The 22,254-nt window shown below is 39.5% G+C and overlaps 1 protein-coding gene and 1 gene segment (V, D, J or C); one reads left to right on the top strand and one right to left on the bottom strand.

Annotated features, from left to right (window-relative positions):
- LOC148646745 (NACHT, LRR and PYD domains-containing protein 3-like) overlaps positions 1 to 22,254 on the top strand; it is a 2,700,574-nt gene that overhangs the window by 2,261,430 nt on the left and 416,890 nt on the right. The gene's annotated exons all lie outside the window — the stretch shown is intronic.
- LOC148646754 (Ig kappa chain V region K29-213-like) lies at positions 1,953 to 10,151 on the bottom strand. The segment is given in 3 exon segments: positions 1,953 to 2,502; positions 9,559 to 9,696; positions 9,942 to 10,151. Coding segments are annotated over 3 exon segments (525 nt in total).

Genomic DNA, 22,254 nt, shown 5'->3' with positions numbered 1-22,254 from the left:
CCCCAAGCTGTCTGCCTGTCTACTGTATATGTGTCTGTGTGTCTCATGGAGTGTAAGTTGGGGTAGGTGAAAAGATGAATTGCTAATACAAGAAAATTGTATTTGGCCAATAAAGTGTATCTTATGTTAAATTATTTTTCTTCCTCAGGCTGTGTGTGAAACATTTGTTTTAATACATTATACATGCAGATATCTGGGTCTTTGCAGTAAGACTACTGGAGCAGTCCCTGTGTCCCCAGGAAGCAGCGATTCCATGAGGAAGCCATGAGGATAGTGTAGATTAGAAATGTGAAGATTAGAAGAGGTTTTGTGGGGAACAGACCTCACACTTCAATGTGATACTATGTACATAATGTCCTTTCATTTAGTGTAGACTGGATTTCATGAAATGTAAACTGACAGCAAGTTATTGAACTTTTTGTTTTTAAACAGTAATTGTCTTGTATAAGCATGTCTGAAACACTTCTCCAAATATAAACATAAAAACAAGATTTATTATAATGAATCTCAGTAGTTTCACTGACGAAATCATTGGTCCTGTTACAATGAAGACAGCAATGACCTGTTCTGTCCCCCTCTTGTGGTCATTACTAATATTGCAGTCATTGTTGATTCTTGTGGTTCTGTTTGATTAACTTATCTGAATGAAAAACATCCAGATATCCAGTGTCACACTGATGACGTACAGAATTCTGTCCAAGATATTCTTTCTGTAACCGAGGAAATCTTCTGTTGGTGAACCCACTCTTATCTTTGCCTTATATTTCAAAATAAGACAATTTGACACTTTCTTTTTATTGACATGTTGAATGGACAAATCGAGTTCACCCACCTGTCTACCTTGTGGCCAAACCCAGGAAATCAAACTGTGCAAGATTGTTTTTAAAGACCGAAGTTCAGTAAGACGTGGTTATCCACAGGTGAAACCAGCTTCCTGTCAGACTGCATTTCCACGGCAACCAGCCTGACTGGTAGAACTAGCCAACTCCACTGCAGCCCCACAAGAACGGAAGAGACAACTGGTACATTGTACTAACAGCCAGATCCAGACATCACTGTGTTCCTGAACTGATAAAACTTCAAGTGAATTTCTTTAGCTTCTTCTAAAGTATAAGAAATAAAAACTGTATGAAGGACAGTAATGAATCAATAGTGCAAGCAGATATAACCCTGCAATATATCTTTGAAATTTTCAAAATCTAAATTATAAACAAAACGGGATTTTGCTAACATTTTTTGAAGCGCTGCAGTATGGTATTGAATGAAGGGCACAAAATTCAGCATCAGCAGAGTGTAAAATGACAAAGTGGGCAGGAGACTTCAGTGAGCTCCACACTCACATGTCATTCTGAGAGCGGTCTGAGTAAAACTACAGTTTATAGGAATGATTTTTTGAGTTATGGCATTGCTGCCTGGCAGTGCTGGAGCCCTGGATTCAATTCCCGGGGTGCTGACTGGGTGGAGTTTGCAAGTTCTCTCCGTGTTCATGTGGGTTTCCTTCATGTGTTCCTGCCGCAGTCCAAAGTCATACTGGTAGAATAACAGGCTGCAGGCTGGAAACCTTACCCCAGAGTGAGTGTGTGAGTGTGTGTCTGTTTGTATCTGTCTGCACTGTAGTGGACTGGCTTCCTATCCAGAGTGTATCCTGCCGTGCGCCCTTTGCAAGTTATACAAGTAATGTAGCATCATATTGTATTCTGTATACATGGAACAAGTAATAGGTTCATTCCAGGCTGAAAAGAGAAGAAAGAAAACACAACGTTTCGGCCTTGGACCCTTCTTCAGGTATGCACCTGAAGAAGGCTCCACACCTGAAAAAGGCTCCCTGACCTACCTGAACTTCTGTATACTGTATATGTATTCCTTAGGATTTTTCTTTCTGTTCTTGTATCTATATCTGTTATATCAAGCACACCATAAAAACATTCTTAGCAACCCAAATGTTTATTTTTGCAAGAGTGTTTATCTTGACCTTGCTCCCCTGTGTATAAAGTGGTTAGAAAATGGATGAATGGAATTTTTGGTGCCACCAGTGAACACAGTTCTCATAAGCAGAAAAGTAAAACCCATTGAATATCAGAGATCTCAGATGTAATCAGTATCTCTCCAGCCTGACACTCAAAATTATTGAAACAAGAGATCATTTAATCACACTTGTTTGAATACTGTGACTGTATTAAATGATCTCTTATAGTTTTAAAATAAACTTGTAAGTGCACCTGCAGTAGGTCCCCGCTGCAGCAGTGCAGTCGCTGTGCAGTCCTGTTGAGGAAGATTTTTGTACGGCTGTGTAACACTGTTTGAACACCCATTTACTGCTGGGGTAATGCCAACTCTGACAGTAGTAATCTGCTGCATCTTCAGGCTGGACTCCTGTGATGGTCAGAGTGAAGTCAGTCCCAGATCCACTGCCACTGAAACGCCCTGGGATCCCAGTATAAAGATTAGTTGCATTATAGATCAGGAGTTTAGGACCTTCTCCAGCTTTCTGTTGGTACCAGGCTACAGATGCAGCCATTCAAAGTGAGCGGTACAGACACGTACCGCAGGTAATTGGCTGCGGTGTCGCGTATCATGACGTAAGATGACGCGGGGTACCGCGGTGCGTGATTGGTTGACCGACAGGGGCACTCGTGGTCCGTTGGTCTGTCGTAGAAAGACTTACTGTACAGTAAACGTCTTTACTGTGCCCGTTGTAGATATTGAATTTTACCACTGAAGGGAAATCTTAGTAGCTGAGCATAAAAAGAATAGGAGCATACTGTAACGCGTGTGAAGGCCATAAACGATATTAATTTTGGAACATAAACATACAGTACTGTATATAGCTGGTCTTGGTACTTTAAAGAAAAAAATACACACCAGTATTCCATTTCTCCCTAAACATTTTAAGCATCGAAGTCTTTAACTAAAGAGATACCGGAGTCAACAAGCATACTTTTAGAATTTGATTAATAGGGATATAATATGGAATCGCGTATCTAAAGAATTTAATGACGATATGATTATAGTCGTGTACTGCGACAGGGCTGTGTAGGGCTGTTTCGCCTCCCTGCTCATGTGAGTTGTCTTGTAGGCTGCTGGTCTACGTGCCTGACTAACACTGCATAGGTTGTGTGTTCAAATCCAGCTGGTGCTGGACTTTTCTTTTAACAAACATTTCTTTGAAAAAATAGAATAGCGATATTATGGACAATCAATTGACTTTTATATTTCAAAATATCACAACATGATCGATTTTAAGTCATTTTTGATAACAATGAATAGTCACCTTCTTCCCTTCTGACAGCGGTTCCCGCTTCTATTGTGTGTGTGTGTGTGCAATAGAGTAAATTTTTATAGAGAAATGGAGGCTGGACAGTATGCGTTACAATATAAACATTTATATTGATTTAAATCGTGTTCTGATTTAAATCGCAAACGCGTGTTTAATTATGTGTTTTTTAATCATAATCAGGCTAATGCATTTCTACATTTCTGTATGAACCAGCTTAGAGGTTCATACAGAAAGACAGCTTGTGTTTAAATTGAGTGTAAGTTAATTTATGCTTCTAAAGTCATGGTCAGCATTTATTATTGTACTGTGCTGTAAACTTGTTCTGTGCCTAGTCACATTATTTTATAGCGTTTTTCTTGCATTATTAAATCCGGTGGCGCTGTGTGTTAGTTTCCTGACTCCCATGTCACATGGTCTGTGATTGAATCCCATGGAACTATGACTTTATTTTTTAACAAACATTTCTTTGAAAAAATGAAACGTTTCCCTTGGTCAGAGATTAAATAAAACCTCACTCGCACCAAACAAATTTATATTTCTAAATATCACAACATGATCGAATTTAAGTCTTTTTAATAACAATGAATAGTCACCTATGCGTTACAAAATATACATTTATATTGATTTGAATCGCATTTTGATTTAAATCTTAAACGCATGTTTAAATATATGTGTTTAAAGGCGATATACTGTATAAAAGCGCTGATTCTTATGGAGTGTGTTTTATTTATTTTAAATAAGCTGATAAAGCTTAGACTAACTGTATTCTAGCCTGTATTACAACAGAACACTGGACAATGCAACGTAAATTGCAAAAATGCACTTGGAATCTGTCCAAGCCCTCCTACGAAAATTATATAAACTGCAACACTGATCATTCATCTCTAAATAAACTTTATTTTATATAGCGTTTTAAGCGAATAGGTAATTAGATTGCTCATAAACCTAATCGCTTTTTCTACATAAACACAGCGTGATTGCTCTCTGAAAATGCTTTTCCTTTATATTTAGGCTCAGATTTCAACTATAGATCGTATTATTATAAACTTTCTTGGAAAAATGTATTTTATGTAAACCATGTTTGCTATTAATTCATTTAGGGCTAAAATACGTTCATTGTCTTCCAATCGAGTCGAGTTGACATTGGAAGCTTGCCACTCCCGGACTGTTAAACCATCGCATTAGCATGTTAAAGCGATTCTATTGAGGGAGAAGCCCAGCTACCACTTAACACTGTACTTCCTACTTTGAAAATACCTGTGAAACCGGTTTAATTCGTCACAGCCAGCACTCCGGCAGAGAGGGGGTTGAGTAAAGTAGAAGCAGGCGAGATTTCCAGCGAAAGACACCTCCCCCTCAAAAACCCAGTAAGCAGTAATGCTTTAAGTTGAAAATCGAGGTAGATTTTGAGGATGATAAAGAGGATAAACTGGGATGGGAGGAGGGTTTGGTTTTGCATAAGGGGCGGGATTATGATAATTGGAGGAATTTGCAAGAGTATAATGGTTTGATATATTTGATTTTGTATTGTGGTCGTTATCTATGTTTTTGGTTGGTATTATGTTTATATGGTTGTTTTTGTTGGTTGGTTGTTATTATGGTTATTAATAATACGATCTATAGTTGAAATCTGAGCCTAAATAAAAAGAAAAAGCAAGTGATTAGGTTTATGAGCAATCTAATTACTTATTCGTTTAAAACGCTATATAAAATAAAGTTTATTATTAATTTGCTAGACAGAGCGGTGAACATTATTATGCATAAGACAAAGATAACGAAATCTGTGTACGCTGTAAGGTTTTTACTTCTTAAACTTTTAAAATACACGTTTCGAACAGAAAGAAATCCTCTTCCTGGTACAGTATTGTATGTATAGCGAACCAGCACGTCTTTTTTCTCCAATCAGAGGGGTGTCAGATGGTGTCAGCCAATCACCATTCTGAAGCCCTACCATAATCTCTGGTATGGGGAGACCCCAGAATTCTGTCCCATAGTTTAGACAGATGACAGATACTTTTATTGATCCCATGAGGGAAATAAAGTAAATCATTTTCATTTTAGGAAATTATTAAACGCTCGGTTAAAAGCAAAGGAGTTTGTCTGTTATAGTGGACATAAAAACAAGAGTTCGCTGGCATTATATCCTAGAAGACACAGACCAGGAGAATGCCCGCAGCGTAAAAGAAAATGCCAGATGAACTGGGCGTTTGCCCAGCGTAGTTATAGTGGACATAAAAACAAGAGTTCGCTGGCATTATATAATTATACGAATTACACGAATATAATTATATCTTATTAATTTCTTGAGATACGCGATTCTTTTAATACAGTCTTTGCTGTGCTCTAGAGGATCCTTGTGATATTTCGAGCTCTTGGTGAATGATAAGTGTCGCAGTTTAAATCATTTTCGTAGTTAGAAATTATGGAACGCTCTGTTAAAAGCAAGGGAGTTTTTATGTCCGTTGCAGTTCTTTTGCAACATGAATATAATTACAGTATATCGTTATTAATTTCTTGAGATACGTGATTCCATATTATATTCCCTTTTAATCAAATTCTAAAAGTATGCTTGTTGACTCCGGTATCACGTTAGTTAAAGACTTTGATGCTTAAAATGTTTAGGGAGAAATGGAATACTGGTGTGTATGTTTTCTTTAAAGTACCGAGACCAGCCATATACTGTATGTTTAAGTTCCAAAATTAATATCGTTTATGGACTTCACACGCGTTGCAGTATGCTCCTATTCTTTTTATGCTCAGGCACTAAGATTTCCCTTCTGCTTCCCTTCTGCTTTGCGTAAGGATGGTATCAAAAGCAATCTTAAGTGGTGAGAAAGCTGTGCTCAATGTATTTAAGGGACTTAAAAGTAAAAGGAGATGCTTCATATTGCTTGACTAATTTTAAAAACTAAGTTATAAATGCAGACGCTCCCTCGGTGCCGCGCCGGGTGTAAATATCAAAATATACATACCCAACACTGCTTGTACCCATCTGTCATGCAAATAAAACACCTTGAATTGAATTGAATTGAGGGAGAGATGGCTATGGAGGGGGAGAGACATAGCCAGGACTCAAGGCAAATAAGATACTTATGGGTACACAGGCGTTTGCACGTGTAGTTAAGTTATAGTTAACGTATGAAACGTTTGCACATATAGTTAAGTTATTACTTGGTTTTCAAAGTGCAATGAAATACAATATTGTTGTTGTTGCTGTTTTGGTTGTTTTTATCCTGTAAAGCGTTTTGAGAAGCCACCTTTAAAGGCAATATATACTGTAAAAGCGCTGATTCTTATGGAATGTGGATTCAATTTTTTTTTTTTAATCGCGTATCTAAGGAAATCTCAGTTTAACTTTGTTCATGAACAAACAGTGGCATGGTGGCATGTTACATTATTATTCGTTTTTTTGTTAACAAGGCTCGCCAGCTAATGTGAATCGAAACCTATCTTTCTAGCTTTTAAAGTCGTGCGATGTGTAAACCACAATTCAACTAGAGAAAAAAAGACCTGACTGACAAGATTTAAGATGTGGCTGTCAATGTTGAATTAAAAAAAACACATTGCCCGACGTTTTTTGCATTGCTTGAAAAATAACTTTATTTCGAGAGACTGGATAAGTAATTCAAGTGTTTTTTTTAACTTCCTGAAAAACAACTAATAATTTAACTATATGTGCAAACGTTTTATGGTATGTCGCTGTTGTGAATGTCTGTGGACACGTGCTGGCTGGACAGGAGGCTCCACTGCACACAGAGAGGGGCGGGAGGAGGGGACAAGCCGATACATACTCTTAGAGTTTGATTAATAGGGAATATAATACAAAAATATAGTACTAAAAATAAGATGCACTCTACAGACATTCACAACGGCGACTGTCAGAAGATAGGACACAGCGGCTCAGGCACCCGCTGAATGGAAAAGGGGCACTTTTAATGTTCTGTATGGCTAATACTAAAGCCAATACTGGCTCAATACCCTCAATGGGCTTTGACCTGCTAATGCGTTGGTTTAACAGTCCGGGTGTGGCAAGCTTCCAATGTCAACTCGACTCGATTGGAAGACAATGAACGTATTTTAGCCCTAAATGAATTAATAGCAAACATGGTTTACATAAAATACATTTTTCCAAGAAAGTTTATAATAATACGATCTATAGTTGAAATCTGAGCCTAAATATAAAGGAAAAGCATTTTCAGAGAGCAATCACGCTGTGTTTATGTAGAAAAAGCGATTAGGTTTATGAGCAATCTAATTACCTATTCGCTTAAAACGCTATATAAAATAAAGTTTATTTAGAGATGAATGATCAGTGTCGCAGTTTAAATAAGTTTTGTAGGAGGGCTTGGACAGATTCCAAGTGCATTTTTGCAATTTACGTTGCATTGTCCAGTGTTCTGTTGTAATACAGGCTAGAATACAGTTAATCTAAGCTTTATCATCTTATTTAAAATAAATAAAACACACTCCATAAGAATCAGCGCTTTTATACAGTATATCGCCTTTAAACACATATATTTAAACATGTGTTTAAGATTTAAATCAAAATGCGATTCAAATCAATATAAATGTATATTTTGTAACGCATAGGTGACTATTCATTGTTATTAAAAAGACTTAAATTCGATCATGTTGTGATATTTAGAAATATAAATTTGTTTGGTGCGAGTGAGGTTTTATTTAATCTCTGACCAAGGGAAACGTTTCATTTTTTCAAAGAAATGTTTGTTAAAAAATAAAGTCATAGTTCCATGGGATTCAATCACAGACCATGTGACATGGGAGTCAGGAAACTAACACACAGCGCCACCGGATTTAATAATGCAAGAAAAACGCTATAAAATAATGTGACTAGGCACAGAACAAGTTTACAGCACAGTACAATAATAAATGCTGACCATGACTTTAGAAGCATAAATTAACTTACACTCAATTTAAACACAAGCTGTCTTTCTGTATGAACCTCTAAGCTGGTTCATACAGAAATGTAGAAATGCATTAGCCTGATTATGATTAAAAAACACATAATTAAACACGCGTTTGCGATTTAAATCAGAACACGATTTAAATCAATATAAATGTTTATATTGTAACGCATACTGTCCAGCCTCCATTTCTCTATAAAAATTTACTCTATTGCACACACACACACACAATAGAAGCAGGAACCGCTGTCAGAAGGGAAGAAGGTGACTATTCATTGTTATCAAAAATGACTTAAAATCGATCATGTTGTGATATTTTGAAATATAAAAGTCAATTGATTGTCCATAATATCGCTATTCTATTTTTTCAAAGAAATGTTTGTTAAAAGAAAAGTCCAGCACCAGCTGGATTTGAACACACAACCTATGCGGTGTTAGTCAGGCACGTAGACCAGTAGGCTACAAGACAACTCACATGAGCAGGGAGGCGAAACAGCCCTACACAGCCCTGTCGCAGTACACGACTATAATCATATCGTCATTAAATTCTTTAGATACGCGATTCCATATTATATTAGCAGAAAAGCTTAAAACTACCACTTTTTCACATGCTATTTCACATGCTAGTTAAATACTTCGATGCTTAAAATCGTGTATTTTTCCTTTAAAGTACCGATTCCTGGAATCTGACTGGCTGACACCCTTCTGAAGTGGTTCCATAAAATCTGGTATACGGAAAAGAAAGCGTTGATACATACAAGTATCTTTTAATACACTCTTTGCTGTGCTCTTGAGGATCCTTGTGATATTTTGAGCTCTAGTTGAATGATAAGTGTTGCATTTTAAATCATTTTCGTAGTTAGAAATTATGAAACGCCCTGTTAAAAGCAAGGAAGTTTTTATGCCCGTTGAAGTAAAACAAAATGCCTGACAAAGTATGGCTTGGACAGATTCCAAGTGCTTGTAGAAATGTGCTAAAGAAATTATACTTTGAGTATACAGCTTGTCCAAAGTCATCCATTATTAATACTATTAGTAATATCTTTAGTAAAGGTTTTGATGCATAAATATTTCTGATAAAGGTAGGTTGTGTACTTTTGTCCAACTGAGCAATCTTGCTTTCATAAAATATACCAACATTTTAATGACTGATGATTAACATGCTGTAATACACAGTTCAAAATTAAAGGCTCAAATGCTGTACATGAGAGGTTAAGCTCCCCCTGGCGGTTTTACAAGGTGACGCCGGATAGTTTCCGGCAGAGCGTCAAATGACGCGCGATTAACCACATGACACTGCGTGACACCGCGTGACACCGCGACACGCCCACCGGGGTATGCCGCGAAATACCACACCCATTTTGAATGGCTGCATCTGTAGGTAGTTGTTATTATACACTGCAGGACTGGTCTTACAGCTCACAGTGACTGTCTGTCCAAAAAGAACAGATTTCATTGCAGGAGTCTGAGTCACAGTAACCTGTCCACTGGATTCTGAAAACAAGACAAAACACAATTTTTACAGGAATTTAATAACTATAAAGTTTGATTTCCATTTTTTTATTTTACACTTTTCTGTAAAGCTTATTTTAATAATATTCTACAATAATGTTCTATAATCTTCAAAGATTGAAAAAAACTGAGTTTAAGTCAGTTAAATAATATGCTAGAAGCTGTATACTCCATCACAAATAAAAAAACTTTTTTAAATCAACACCTGGCCAAATATAAAATTATACCCTGAGCAGAGATGAGGAGTGTCCAGAGGAAGATGGTGATGAAGGTCATTGTTACTGTGGGTTTTGTTGCCATGAAGGGCAGCTCTCAGTCATGAAGTGTTAAACTCACAGGGCTATAAACACTCCCAGAGCACTGAAGCACGTGCTGCCAATGCAAAGTGTCTCTTCTATGCAAATTGTCTTCCTGGGTTCAGCAGCACTTGTAGCCAGTCAGAGCTGAAAACACAGGTTTGGTGCTGTGTGTTGTGACAGAGCAAGATGAGCAGTTTAGCATGAACACTCCCAGGACAGCAGGACTAGACAGAGAGCAGCTTTATAAGGATCAGAGAATGGGACACAACCAGCTGAGCCCTTATTTCACTCAACACACCTGGAATGGAGTGGAGTGTGGAGAGTCTTGTTACAGCAACACTTGGCTCTGTGTGTGGGGCTGGAGAGTGAGACATTGAAGAGGACCTCTCTGATTTCAGGGACACACTCTGAGAGAGTGTGCCCTCTGGTGGCATGAAAGTGATTTGATTTTCAGTGAAAATACATTTATTGGAACCTCTTCATTATAAATACATACAGTACTTACTCTATACATACTTGTCTAGCTTGAAAAATCATTCCTATCCATTGTGTTTCAAAAGGAGCATTGAATGTACATTCCTAAGCCAATACATTTTTCCGTCTCCAGAAATCACAAACCATGAAAACAATCTGAGACCCAAGCAACCCTTCTTAGCACCAGTTGTCTTCCTGTTTTATTTAATTTTTTTCCACGATGCTCCCCTTGAAGCAGCTCCAGGAGATAAACATGCTCCATGGTTGTCCTGACATTAAAATAAATTATCACCCTGGTCTCAAGCAAGATATAATCATATGAAAATAGAAAAAAGAGACATACTGGGGGGTTTACTGTACTGAGCAACGGCTTCGGCAGCAGCTTTGTCGTTCACACGCTAGACCACCCTCACTGCGGACTTCCAGCAAGTCTTGATCCACACATGGTGTTACAACCCCAGGTGTCTAGGGGTAAAGGGGTGTAACAATTAGGATAGTTTTTAGATGCAGGTGGGTTCTGATAAGGGACTTAGGAAGTGTGACAACAAGTGTTGGTGCAAAAGTGATTTATTTTAAGGTGAATAAGTGACTGGTATGTAATAGGACACAATAACACACAGGGAGAGGGAACTAGAGTGGTGCCAAAGGAAAGAAAATAACAAACAAAATGGAGCTGGCTAAGAAAGTGAGGGAAAGCTGACCTAACTACAAAAGTACTACACACAGTCTTCGGCTTCTTCAAACACCCTAGCTAACCTTCACTGACTACCCAAAACCATACAAGACAAATGGCACTCACCCATACTAAAGTAGTGTGACTAATACAAAAATCAACTACGTGTGCAAAATGTACCCAACAACCTAAACTAACTCAATACACAAAAGTTCACACAAATACACAAGTGAACTACAAATACCAATTAGGGAAAACGAGAGTAGACACAAGTAACAGGGTACAAAAGAACACAGAGTTTGATACAATACGTTTGGACAAGGTAATGGCTAAATACAGGATAAACACACAAACAAACGAAAGTACAAAGAGACGAATACAAACCAACAAAAGCCAGAGCTATAGGAAAACACACACGTGCGCATACACACACGCGCTGTGGATGGCGGCCAGGTCACTCAGCACCAGCTCCTGGCAGGCCTTGTCGCTCCTCTTCAGGAAGAACAGGGACTCGTCTGACCAGGTGTGAGACACCAGGCCAGCCCGACCCCGCTCTTGAGCGCTTCGCTCACATAGGAAATAAAGATCGATGGGCGATCCGTGATGGACTTGCCCCCGTGGATCCCTTCCTTCTCCCAGAACCTCTCCTTGAAGACCAGGAAGAATTCAGTCCAGCTCTTGTGGTGGACACTCTGCAGGGCCTCTCTCTTGTACAGGGGGAGAGGGGGGTTAAATCTGACTTATATGAGGGTCCCATAACTATGACATGGAATCCAGGCACAGAGAAACAAGACCTATGGGTGTAATGAGGCTGTTTAAGGTGGAACTGTAATAAAGGTCTGTAGGTCATAAGATGAACCCTAGAGCTGGAACAGGTCAGCTGGTGAGCAGCAGGCAGGAGCAGCAAACAGGCAAATCACAGTCAAGAACTGAAGTCAGGAAAAAATCGCAATCCAGGTACTCAGTTGAGTGAAATTTAAGGAAAATTCAAAGCCAAAGTTAAGACAAATCAGGTCGATAGTCCAAGGAGAAACAGACACAGCCAGGAACAAGGCAGTGGCTCAGAGCCATGAGCAGAGCTCAGTCAGACCTTATACAGCCTGCTTCACCAGGAGACAGGGAGGACGTGGCAATCCACAGGTGAAGCAGGCTTCCTGTCTGACTGCGTTTCCACAGCAACCAGAACTAGCCAACTCCACAGCGCCCCCACGAGGACGGGAGAGACAACTGGTTCACAGTGTTCCTGAGCTGATAAAACTGCAGATTTCTTTAGTTTCTTCTAAAGTTTAAGAAATAAAAACTATCCTAATCCAACTATCTCTAAAACAGACCAGTGGTGTTTCTTTAGTACCAGGAGATATAATCTTACACTTACAATGTATCTTTGAAGTATTCAACTGTAAACAGAGGAGGATAAAGACTTTAAAGAAATATAAAAAATAGGGTTTTTCAAAACGTTTTTTCCCCCCCAAAAAAGCTCTACAGTCTGGTATTGAGCTCACGTGTCATTCTGTGAGCAGTGTGATTAAAAATACAGTTTGTAGGAATGATTTCTTGAGTTATGGCATTGCTGCCTGGCAGCACTGGGGCACTGGATTCAATTCCCCGGGTGCTAACTGTGTGGAGTTTGCATGTTCACCCTGTGTTTGGAGGAATTTGTCCAGGTGCACTGGTCTCCTCCCACAGTCTGAAGACATGCTGGTAGAATTACTGCCTACTGAGGAAATTGACCCCACTGTGAGTGGGTGTGTTTGTGTCTGTCTGCCCTGCAATGGACTGGCTTCACATCCAGAGTGTATCCTGTCTTTTGCACCCTTAGTGATTAATTCAAGTAATGAAGCATCATATTGTATTCTGGATATATGTGTTACTTATGTTTTTCTTTCTCTTCCTGTATCTATGTTTTTTATTTCAAACACAACAGGTCCAGGAAAATAAAACCCCTTGAATATCAGAGATGGCAGATATAATCAATATCTCTCTCTCCTGCCGCACAGTCAAACTGATTCAAATGAGAAAAAATTAATCACAGTTCTTTGAATACTGTAACTTTCTGAAAAGATCTCTTATAGTACTAAAATAAACATGTAAGTGCACCTGCAGTGCTGTAGGTCTCAGCTGCAGCAGTGCAGTCACTGTACATTGCTGCTGAGGGAGGTTTTTGTACGGCTGTGTAACACTGTGTGAACACCCAGTTACTGTTGGGGTAGTGTAAACTCTGACAGTAATAATCTGCTGTATCTTCAGCTTGGACTCCTGTGATGGTCAGAGTGAAGTCAGTCCCAGATCCACTGCCACTGAAACGCTCTGGGATCCCAGTATAACGGGAAGATGCATAATAGATCAGGAGTTTAGGAGCTTCTCCAGCTTTCTGTTGGTACCAGGCTAACTCATTGTTACCATACACTGCAGGACTGGTCTTACAGCTCACAGTGACTGTCTGTCCAGGGAGAACAGTTTTCACTGCTGGAGTCTGAGTCACAGTAATCTGTCCACTGGATTCTGAAAACAAGACAAAACACAGGAAATGCAGGAATTCAAGAACTAGAATGCTTTAATTTATTTTAGCTATTTTTACATTTCTGTAAAGCTTGTACATAATATGTTAATAGCCATATCTTCCATCACCAATTAAAAATATGTTTAAGACAACAACTAGCGAAGTATTAAATTATACCTTGAACAAAGATGAGAAGAGTCCAGATGAAGATGGTGATGAAGGTCATTGTTACTGTGGGTTCTGTTGCCATTAAGGGCAGCTCTCAGTCATGAAGTGTTAAACTCACAGGACTATAAACATTCCTAGAGCACTGAAGCATGTGGTGCCAATGCAAAGTGTCTCTTCTATGCAAATTGTCTTTCTGTGTCTGTAGAAAATGGAGAAGAGCAGCTGCTGTAGTTGTTAATTAAAACAGTGTTGCTCTGGTATGCAAAGCACTTTCTTCTCCTGTATATAAATCCTGTGCCAGAGCTGCCATTGTGATCTGAGCAGTGAGCAGAGGTAGGACTTGAAAATGGATGGATAGTTTTCCTCTGTTTTCCATCATTCATTAATCACAGGGTTTTGAAAGATGAGAGAGAGGGGCTTTCTGTCTGATCACTGAGTTAATTTAAAAGAGACATTGAGCAACAGGAGACCCCAGTCGATGAGGGCCAGTGAGAGATCACATCATCTCACTCTGTACAATATCTTCCTCTGCTGGGGACTGTGGGGAGAGCATTATCATAACAACCCTGCTCTCCTCACGATCTCAACCCGGGAGGATGAATTTCTCACACACCCTGCTCTCAGCCTCCAGAGGGCAGCAGCTCCCTGTAGAAGAGAGCAGGGACTTGTAGCCTCCAGTTGACAGCAGAGGGAGCTACACTGAGGGGGCTGTTCTTTCCACTTGCTGGAGGGTAGAGTTCACACTTTCACACACCGGTCTGATGCAGAGGTTTTGTTATATACAGAAAATTCAAGGTGGGGGTTGGTGTTGGGTTTTGAAGAGCCTCGAGAGGAAAGATTTGCTTTAATAAAAACTCCTTGCACTGTAATTATTCTGCAATTGCAAGTTTTAATGTTCGGAGACCGCATGATCCTCATGTCATGAACCGTATTCCAGTGTGCACCTCTGTCCGTCAACACCTGCGCACTAGTTAAGCTATTATCACTTCTCACTCCTTATCCTATTTATACCCTCTCACTCCTCTCAGTCCCCGCTCACTGTTGAGCTCGACTTTTGACTTTCTCTTGTGCGCGTACCTCTCTGACCTGACTTCTGGATACCCAACCCCGTTCAATCTTTGGCTTCGACTTCGTCTCTGTCTAGCGTCTTTTGGATTTGGATACTCTCGACCTGACAATCAGGAAACCCGACCCAGCCTTCCTACCCTGACCTCATATTCTTCCTTTCGCTCCTGGGATTTGGACGCCAAACTCATTCAAACTACTCTCTCATCACCGCACAGGGTCCGAGCAGTTATTCTCAAATGTCCCTATTGACAACATTGACACCGCAGGTATTTACAGTAGGTTGAAGCAGATATTTTTTTCTAGCCAATCACATTATAAATCATAATTCAGCAACAATGATTTTATACAAAGTTGCAGCTTTTTTATTATATCAGTGTTATTTAGTTAGCAGGGTATTTTTTTAATCAATGTGTTTTTCCTTGTTCCTGTCAGCTTGTAATGCTCTAATTATCTTTATACTTTCTCTAAGGAATGTAACTACTTAATGTTTGTACAGTATCTTGTGACAGATGGATCTTGTGGTAGTTTGGGAATAATCTCTATGAAAAAGATTACTTTAAGCCTGTCTGTTGAATCTGTCTGTACCGATCACAGCAGAACAAAAGAGATGTGCTGAAGTCAGAGGAACTAATCTAGGATAAACTGTGGCAAAGAGTGAAAGATGAACACGAAGCTTAACAAAGCAGAAAAATGTTCAAAACACTGTAGATACATACAGTATGTGATCTTTCAGAAAGTGTTTTTATTTAATAGAATACGGAAATTATAATATCTCTGCTTTCCCAGGAAATGGAGGTATTAGTAATGTAAAATGAGGACTTAGACATCCTACCAAGTATTTTACTTGCTGTAATTACACATACAGTACAGTACTGTAGCGATAATATTTTACTGCACTCAATGGGTAGAAAAAAGCTATTATTCTTGGAAAAAAATTGGAGCACTTCAGATTGTGTATGACTCTTCCAGGCTGTATTAAGATTAATGTAGTTTTGAAGCTGAGGTAACCAACTGCTATTCTTTGTGCTGGAAGTGACTCAGCAGAGTTACCAGCAGTGGCAGGAAATGGTAGGAGAATTGAAGGAGAGTCTTCAGTCTGTTCACTTGCATTTCAGATGCAGTATATACAGTACCTTATTATACACAACTAAGACTCACATCACATAAATTACAATCCACAGGGAATTCTGGGATAAATAAACCTTTATTTTTCTGTCTGCTTCTCCTTCAGCTGTAATTGAACTTTTTACAGTTTACTGTTGCTTTTTTAAGTAAACTGTCAGAAGTTGCATTCTGATTTAAGTTGTACATTAATTGCCTGAATGTTGCACTTGTAATAGTAACAATCACATTTACAGTTTTGCACTTAGATAAAGCAATAAAGATATGCTTTAAAAGTAATACAGTATGTGTCATTGGATTTCTTGTTCAATTAGCAGGAAAATATTGTGATTGCACAAAGACAAAGTAAAATACAACAGAAATGCGGACAGTGGAGCACGGAAGCGTACGGAGGCTTATTATGATGAAATATCTCATTTATAGGAGATAGCATTGCGTTTATAGAGAAAAGTATCTCGTATATACGAGACATGTATTGGTTTTACATACAATAGTTCATTTGTGAACAATGGTGCCTACTATATAAATACTGAATACACCATTGTACTGTATATTGCAACGAGACGGGGTCAGCGAGGATGGAGACAGGAAGTCGGGCTCTTTAAAACCATAGCACTTTATTAGTATGACATGCGTCCGGCTCAGCACCAGCAACAGAGAAAGTGAGAAAAGAGAGGAACAGGGTACAACACTCTGGGGTCATTTCGTGTACAGTATGTGGTATAGAGTGGTAAGTGGGTACAGATATAAAAGGGGCTGCAAAACTGGGATAACTATTTACAGGGACCACGGCAACCTATCCAGGGTGTACACCCGTTCAGAATGGTCAGCGGCACTGGCCAGTGGCTGTCCTGGTCCCCGCCCTGACCACTACTACTGCTCCTGTCCTGCCCCTCGCCACGCACCCCAGCCAGGCGCTCTTCATCCTTGATGCCAGGCGAGGACGCCTCAATATGAAATAATATTGTCCAGTGCAAAGTAGCATTGACTTAAATAACAGCAGAACATTTCCACACTCCTCCTTTTGGAAAAAAAATCTAAAGGAACACGTGTTCTGTATTTTGTATACATGAAGTACAACGCCGTGTCAGTAAATATGGAAGTGCATTGCTGCCACCAAGGATAAAAAAAAAATCTCGCATTTTACGAGATAACGAGATAGCAATGATTACTTCATAGTAAACACAACCTGTTGTGTTGTGCACTGAACGCATGTAGAAGCTACCGTGACCTTGGCTGGCACTTTCGGTTTAATGATCGTGTCAATGTCCAGCGCTGCAGAATTTGTACGGATTTACTTTCGACTGGGGTTTAGTCATAATAAAGTCATGAAATTTTGAGCAAATATAAACAGAATCATTATAAGCATCGCAACCAGGTGTGTGGGATTTAGAGATCAAAGCAATGATTGCTCCGTTATGCACAGTTATACCTACAATCAGCTCCACTGCTTAAAACTCCGCACGGAGCGATAGAGGTAATATATGGCGATCGTGCTGTCGCATGATCACATAAAGTACGCGAGAATTACTATCTCGTACGAAAAGAATCCTTATAGAGGATTTTGTTTTCCTTAGTGGCAGCAATGCGCTTCCGTAAGTAAGCATTCCCAGGTTAAACGCGAGACGTCATGGCTTTCCAAACTTTCAGTATGTTCTTCTTGATGTGAAGCTGCAGAAACATGTCCCGTACATAGGTTGTACATTGCCTCCTCTTTAATCATTGATCGCAATACGTTCACTTGACTTGATAGTAAGACTTATGCCAAGTGTTATCGCTGGTAACAGTAAACGGAACGCCAACTGTGTGCAAGCTGTAATACGGGTTGTGTGCCGTCCTGGAATTCTTTTTCTTTTTCAAAAAGTTTTTGTTTGGCATTACCCTGTCTTTGTACACATGAATATCCGTGCAAACGGACACAGAAATATTGTTTCTTCTCCCATCAAAATGCACTTTTCCTGCATTTTGCTGTGTAAATCCAAATTCAAATTCATTTGATGTCAGCATACTGTAGTCTAAAAGCTTTTAATAATTATTATAATTGCTTATACTTATACTGTTCTGTATAATGATTAATGTTTTTGTAAAAGGCTGCACAGGAAATACTTGTAACGCAACGGGGGCTCAGGCGGGCGCCCTTGCCGCATCTGGTCGGCCCCATCGAACCCGGGACTTCCGCGTTTCTCTGCAGCGACCTAGCCCCATGAGCTAAACAGAGATCTCTCCACAGCCCAGTAGCTGTGGTCCTGCTATCACAGGGAAGGGCGGTGACGTCACCCGCTCTGGTACGCCGGCTCTTACACACAGTGCTTGTCGGCCGTAAGCGTTACATACTGTTTTATTAGTCAACAGAGGGCAGCACTGAAAACTGAATTGAGAGTCTCAGTCTCTGCTAGCAAACGCTGCTGCTCTTCTTACTGATGTGACTCTTGTCTCACTGTAATTGCCGTATTACTGACACTAGAGGGCAGCACTGAACACTGAATTGAGAGTCTCAGTCTTTCCCCCCCAAAAAAAATCACTGCTCCTCTTACTGTGACACTTGTTTCCGTGTGTGAGAACAGTGCTGCTCTTTCATTTCACCCTGCCTGTCCAACAGATTGTTTCATCCTATCAATACAGCCTCTCCTAAGAATCCAGTCTGCCTGATATTGAGATACCTCACCTGTGAACCTGTCTGAGATGCTTTGCTGCCTCACACCTCTTCTTTGTACTTCAGAATGTTCACCAGTTTCACTCTGTTTCATCAGTTTCTGTATATAATGCACTGAAAGTATTGAAGTAAGAACAGCATTTGAATCTGCAGTGCAATAATTATACTTTAAGATTACAGTTGAGAGGGTATCTTTGAAACCAACCCTCAATAGAAGTGATAAACTGCCAAGGTCTGGCAAGATTATTTTCTCTGAGTCAACATACAGTATGTGTTTTCTTGTAAATAGAGAAGTGTTGGACAATATGAGGTTGTGCAGCTACACAACCAGCCCCGGTTCTGAGCTGTAAAACAGACCAATAATTTGCTCTAAAGTGTAGTTTACTGTACATCAGTCACATTTTGAGCACATCTATCACAGAACCTCTTTGAAGAGAGAAATTTGTATATAGTAACACAAGTCCAATAAACATACAAATACAATCAATCCACATTTCTCTTATTGGCCTAATTAGGCATTATGTTTGATACTGCATAATTAGGCAGTTGTTGCAGCTCTAATTTCATTTGAGACAGTAGCATGTGGTTTTGACCTCAACCTCACAAGCAGGTCTGACTTCATCCTCCCATCCATGATCCCATCCATGAGCCTCTGCAGGTTCCATGATATCAAGGGCTGCTTGGAGCTAGTAGCTTTTATATTGAAAGTATCATCCTAACAGAGCTAGAAAATCTTTAGCCAAACTGGAAGAACTTGAGTCAATTTGTATACTAAAGTCCCCAAGGAATAAGGAGTAAGGATTCTCTTAAATCTGAGGCACAAAATGGAAGTACAGTAAATCACCAAACTCACCTAAAAAGGCTGATATCTGCCTGATAATTAGAGCAGGTAGAAGAGAGCAGGAGTGTCTCTTTGGGAAAAGTACCAGTGGAAATAGAGATAGAGAAAATAAACAAGGTATACAGTATTTAAACAGGTATTATTGTTTGGCTGTTTTGAGGTTTTTAACTAATCCTGCTTCATTTCTCATTATGTTAAAATTGTTTAAAATGTAGATGCTTTACAACTCCACTGAAGAGTATGGCTTTTGTTTTAACTGTTTTTTATATCAGAAAGGATTTCACTGGCCTGTCAAAAGTAGGAATACTGGTAATTGGTGTAACTTTAAAAACAGACACTTAATTAATTGAACATTAGTATATTGAGGTGAATGAGTGCTCAGTTGATGTGTGACCTGTTCATTCTATTTAAAGATCCTGTAGTGTAATCTAGAGGTGACACTGAGAACTGGCAGTGAGCTGGTCTCGAGTTGATCCAATAAATCTTTGGACAGGTAGATAACCATGTTCCTAAACCCACTAACATCTTACTCTCACATGACATTTATGATTACATTTGCATCTGGTCTGGGTATTTGATATGTACCCGCTATGTGCTTTGCACAATATTAATTTAATCAGTATTTTAATCAGTGCTGCCTGGTTCTGGCTCTGAGGGAGGAATGAGTTACCACTGAACTGAAATGGTGTGTGTTAATGTCGAGAACTGAATTCTGCCCGAGATATTGTTACTGCAACAAACTAAATCTTCTCTTTCATGAACCAATTTTTTTTTGACTGATCATTGAAACTGTGAAAGTTGGACTCTTTGTCAGCATTCTGAATATCTAAACATGTTCAGTTACGGGCTGTAGCTGGGACAAACCAAATTTAAAATATTAGTAAGCATCAGTTATGATTACTGTAAAGGGAATTTGAGAGAAAGTGAGAGAAAATGCGAGAGAGAAAAAAATTCTCAACAATAGCATCACTGTGTACCAGCATTCCCAATGCACCAATGAGACACTCGCATCGGGCAGCCAATGGAGTAACTATGCGGTGCTCGTTATTTTGACTCGCACTACATAATTCAAACAAAAATATACAAAAGGGTATATTGTTTTAAAAACACATATTTCAAACTCACGTAAGACGCGAGCCCACTGTACTGTATATTGTATTATGTGTGTACAGTATGTGCAATTTATGAATTTCTTTATTTTCTTTTATCGTTTTTTGTATCTCTGTTATTTCAAGCACACCACAAAAATTCCTCAAAACCCCCAAAATAGCAATAAGATTTACTTTGACTTTGCGCCCCTGTACTGGATACAGTGGTTAGAAACGGATGGACTTTTTGGTTGAATATGATGGCATATGTGATTGGTATCTCTCTGTCCTGTCTCGCAGTCAGTATGATTGTAATGAGAAATTATTTAATCACAGTTCTTTGTATACTGTGACTGTGTTAAATGATCTCTTATAAAAGCAAAATAAACATGTAAGTGCACCTGCAGTACAGTAGGTCCCAGTTGCAGCAGTACAGTCACTGTACATCCCTGCTGAGGGAGGTTTTTGTACGGCTGTGTAACACTGTGTGAACACCCAGTTACTGCTAAGGTAGTGAGCACTCTGACAGTAATAATATGCTGCATCTTCAGGCTGGACTCCTGTGATGGTCAGAGTGAAGTCAGTCCCAGATCCACTGCCACTGAAACGCTCTGGGATCCCAGTCTGACGGGTAGTTGCATAATAGATCAATAGTTTAGGAGCTTCTCCAGCTTTCTGTTGGTACCAGGCTAGGAAGTCGTTATTATACACTGCAGGACTGGTCTTACAGCTCACAGTGACTGTCTGTCCAGAGAGAACAGATTTCACTGCTGGAGTCTGAGTTACAGTAACCTGTCCACTGGCTTCTGAAAACAAGACAGAATACAGGAAATGCAGGAATTTAATCATGTGAATGCTTTAGTTTCTTTAAGCTATTTTATACTTTTCTGTAAAGCTTCTTAACATAATATGCTAAAAGCCATATCCTCCTCATTAATTAAAAACATTTTTAAGTCAGCATCCAACCAAGTATTCAATTGTACCCTGAGCAGAGATGAAGAGAGTCCAGATGAAGATGGTGATGAAGGTCATTGTTGCTGTGGGTTTTGTTGCTATGAAGGGCAGCTCTCGGTCATGAAATGTTAAACTCACAGGGCTATAAACACTCCCAGAGCACTGAAGCATGTGCTGCCAATGCAAAGTGTCTCTTCTATGCAAATTGTCTTCCGGGGTTCAGCAGCACCTGTAACACAGACTTGGTGCTGTGTGTTATGACAGAGCAGGATGAGCAGTTTAGCATTAGACTACTTCTGCTCTGCCCTTTTAGAATGCACTTCAACCATATTGCTCTCATAAAGTGCTTGGCTGGACCAGTGGGGTGTCTTAAAAAGGACAACCAAATTAAGTGGTGATTTTTTAATGATCTGAGATGCTCATCCTCTTCTTGACTAGAATCACCTTCAACATTGTAGCTATGACAGCTTGTCCCACACACCCACACTTCTGTGTGTAAAGAGGCACCTGCTGCTCTTGATGCTATAAACACTCTTTCCACTCTGTGGTGGCTCAAGCCCAGGCTTTGTCCAGGGCCTCTCCTGGGAGTGAGAATTGGACACACCTGGCCTGTGCCTGGTTAATGTCCTTAATTGGTTAATTTATTATTGGGTTATATTAGTAGCTAGGTGTAGAGTACTGTACATAAGCTAGAGGCTGT

Source organism: Lepisosteus platostomus, chromosome 16 (genome assembly GCF_059453375.1).
Source record: "Lepisosteus platostomus isolate fLepPlt1 chromosome 16, fLepPlt1.hap1, whole genome shotgun sequence".
Classification (NCBI taxonomy): Eukaryota; Metazoa; Chordata; class Actinopteri; order Semionotiformes; family Lepisosteidae; genus Lepisosteus; species Lepisosteus platostomus.
This window is presented reverse-complemented; position numbering and strand designations above follow the sequence as displayed.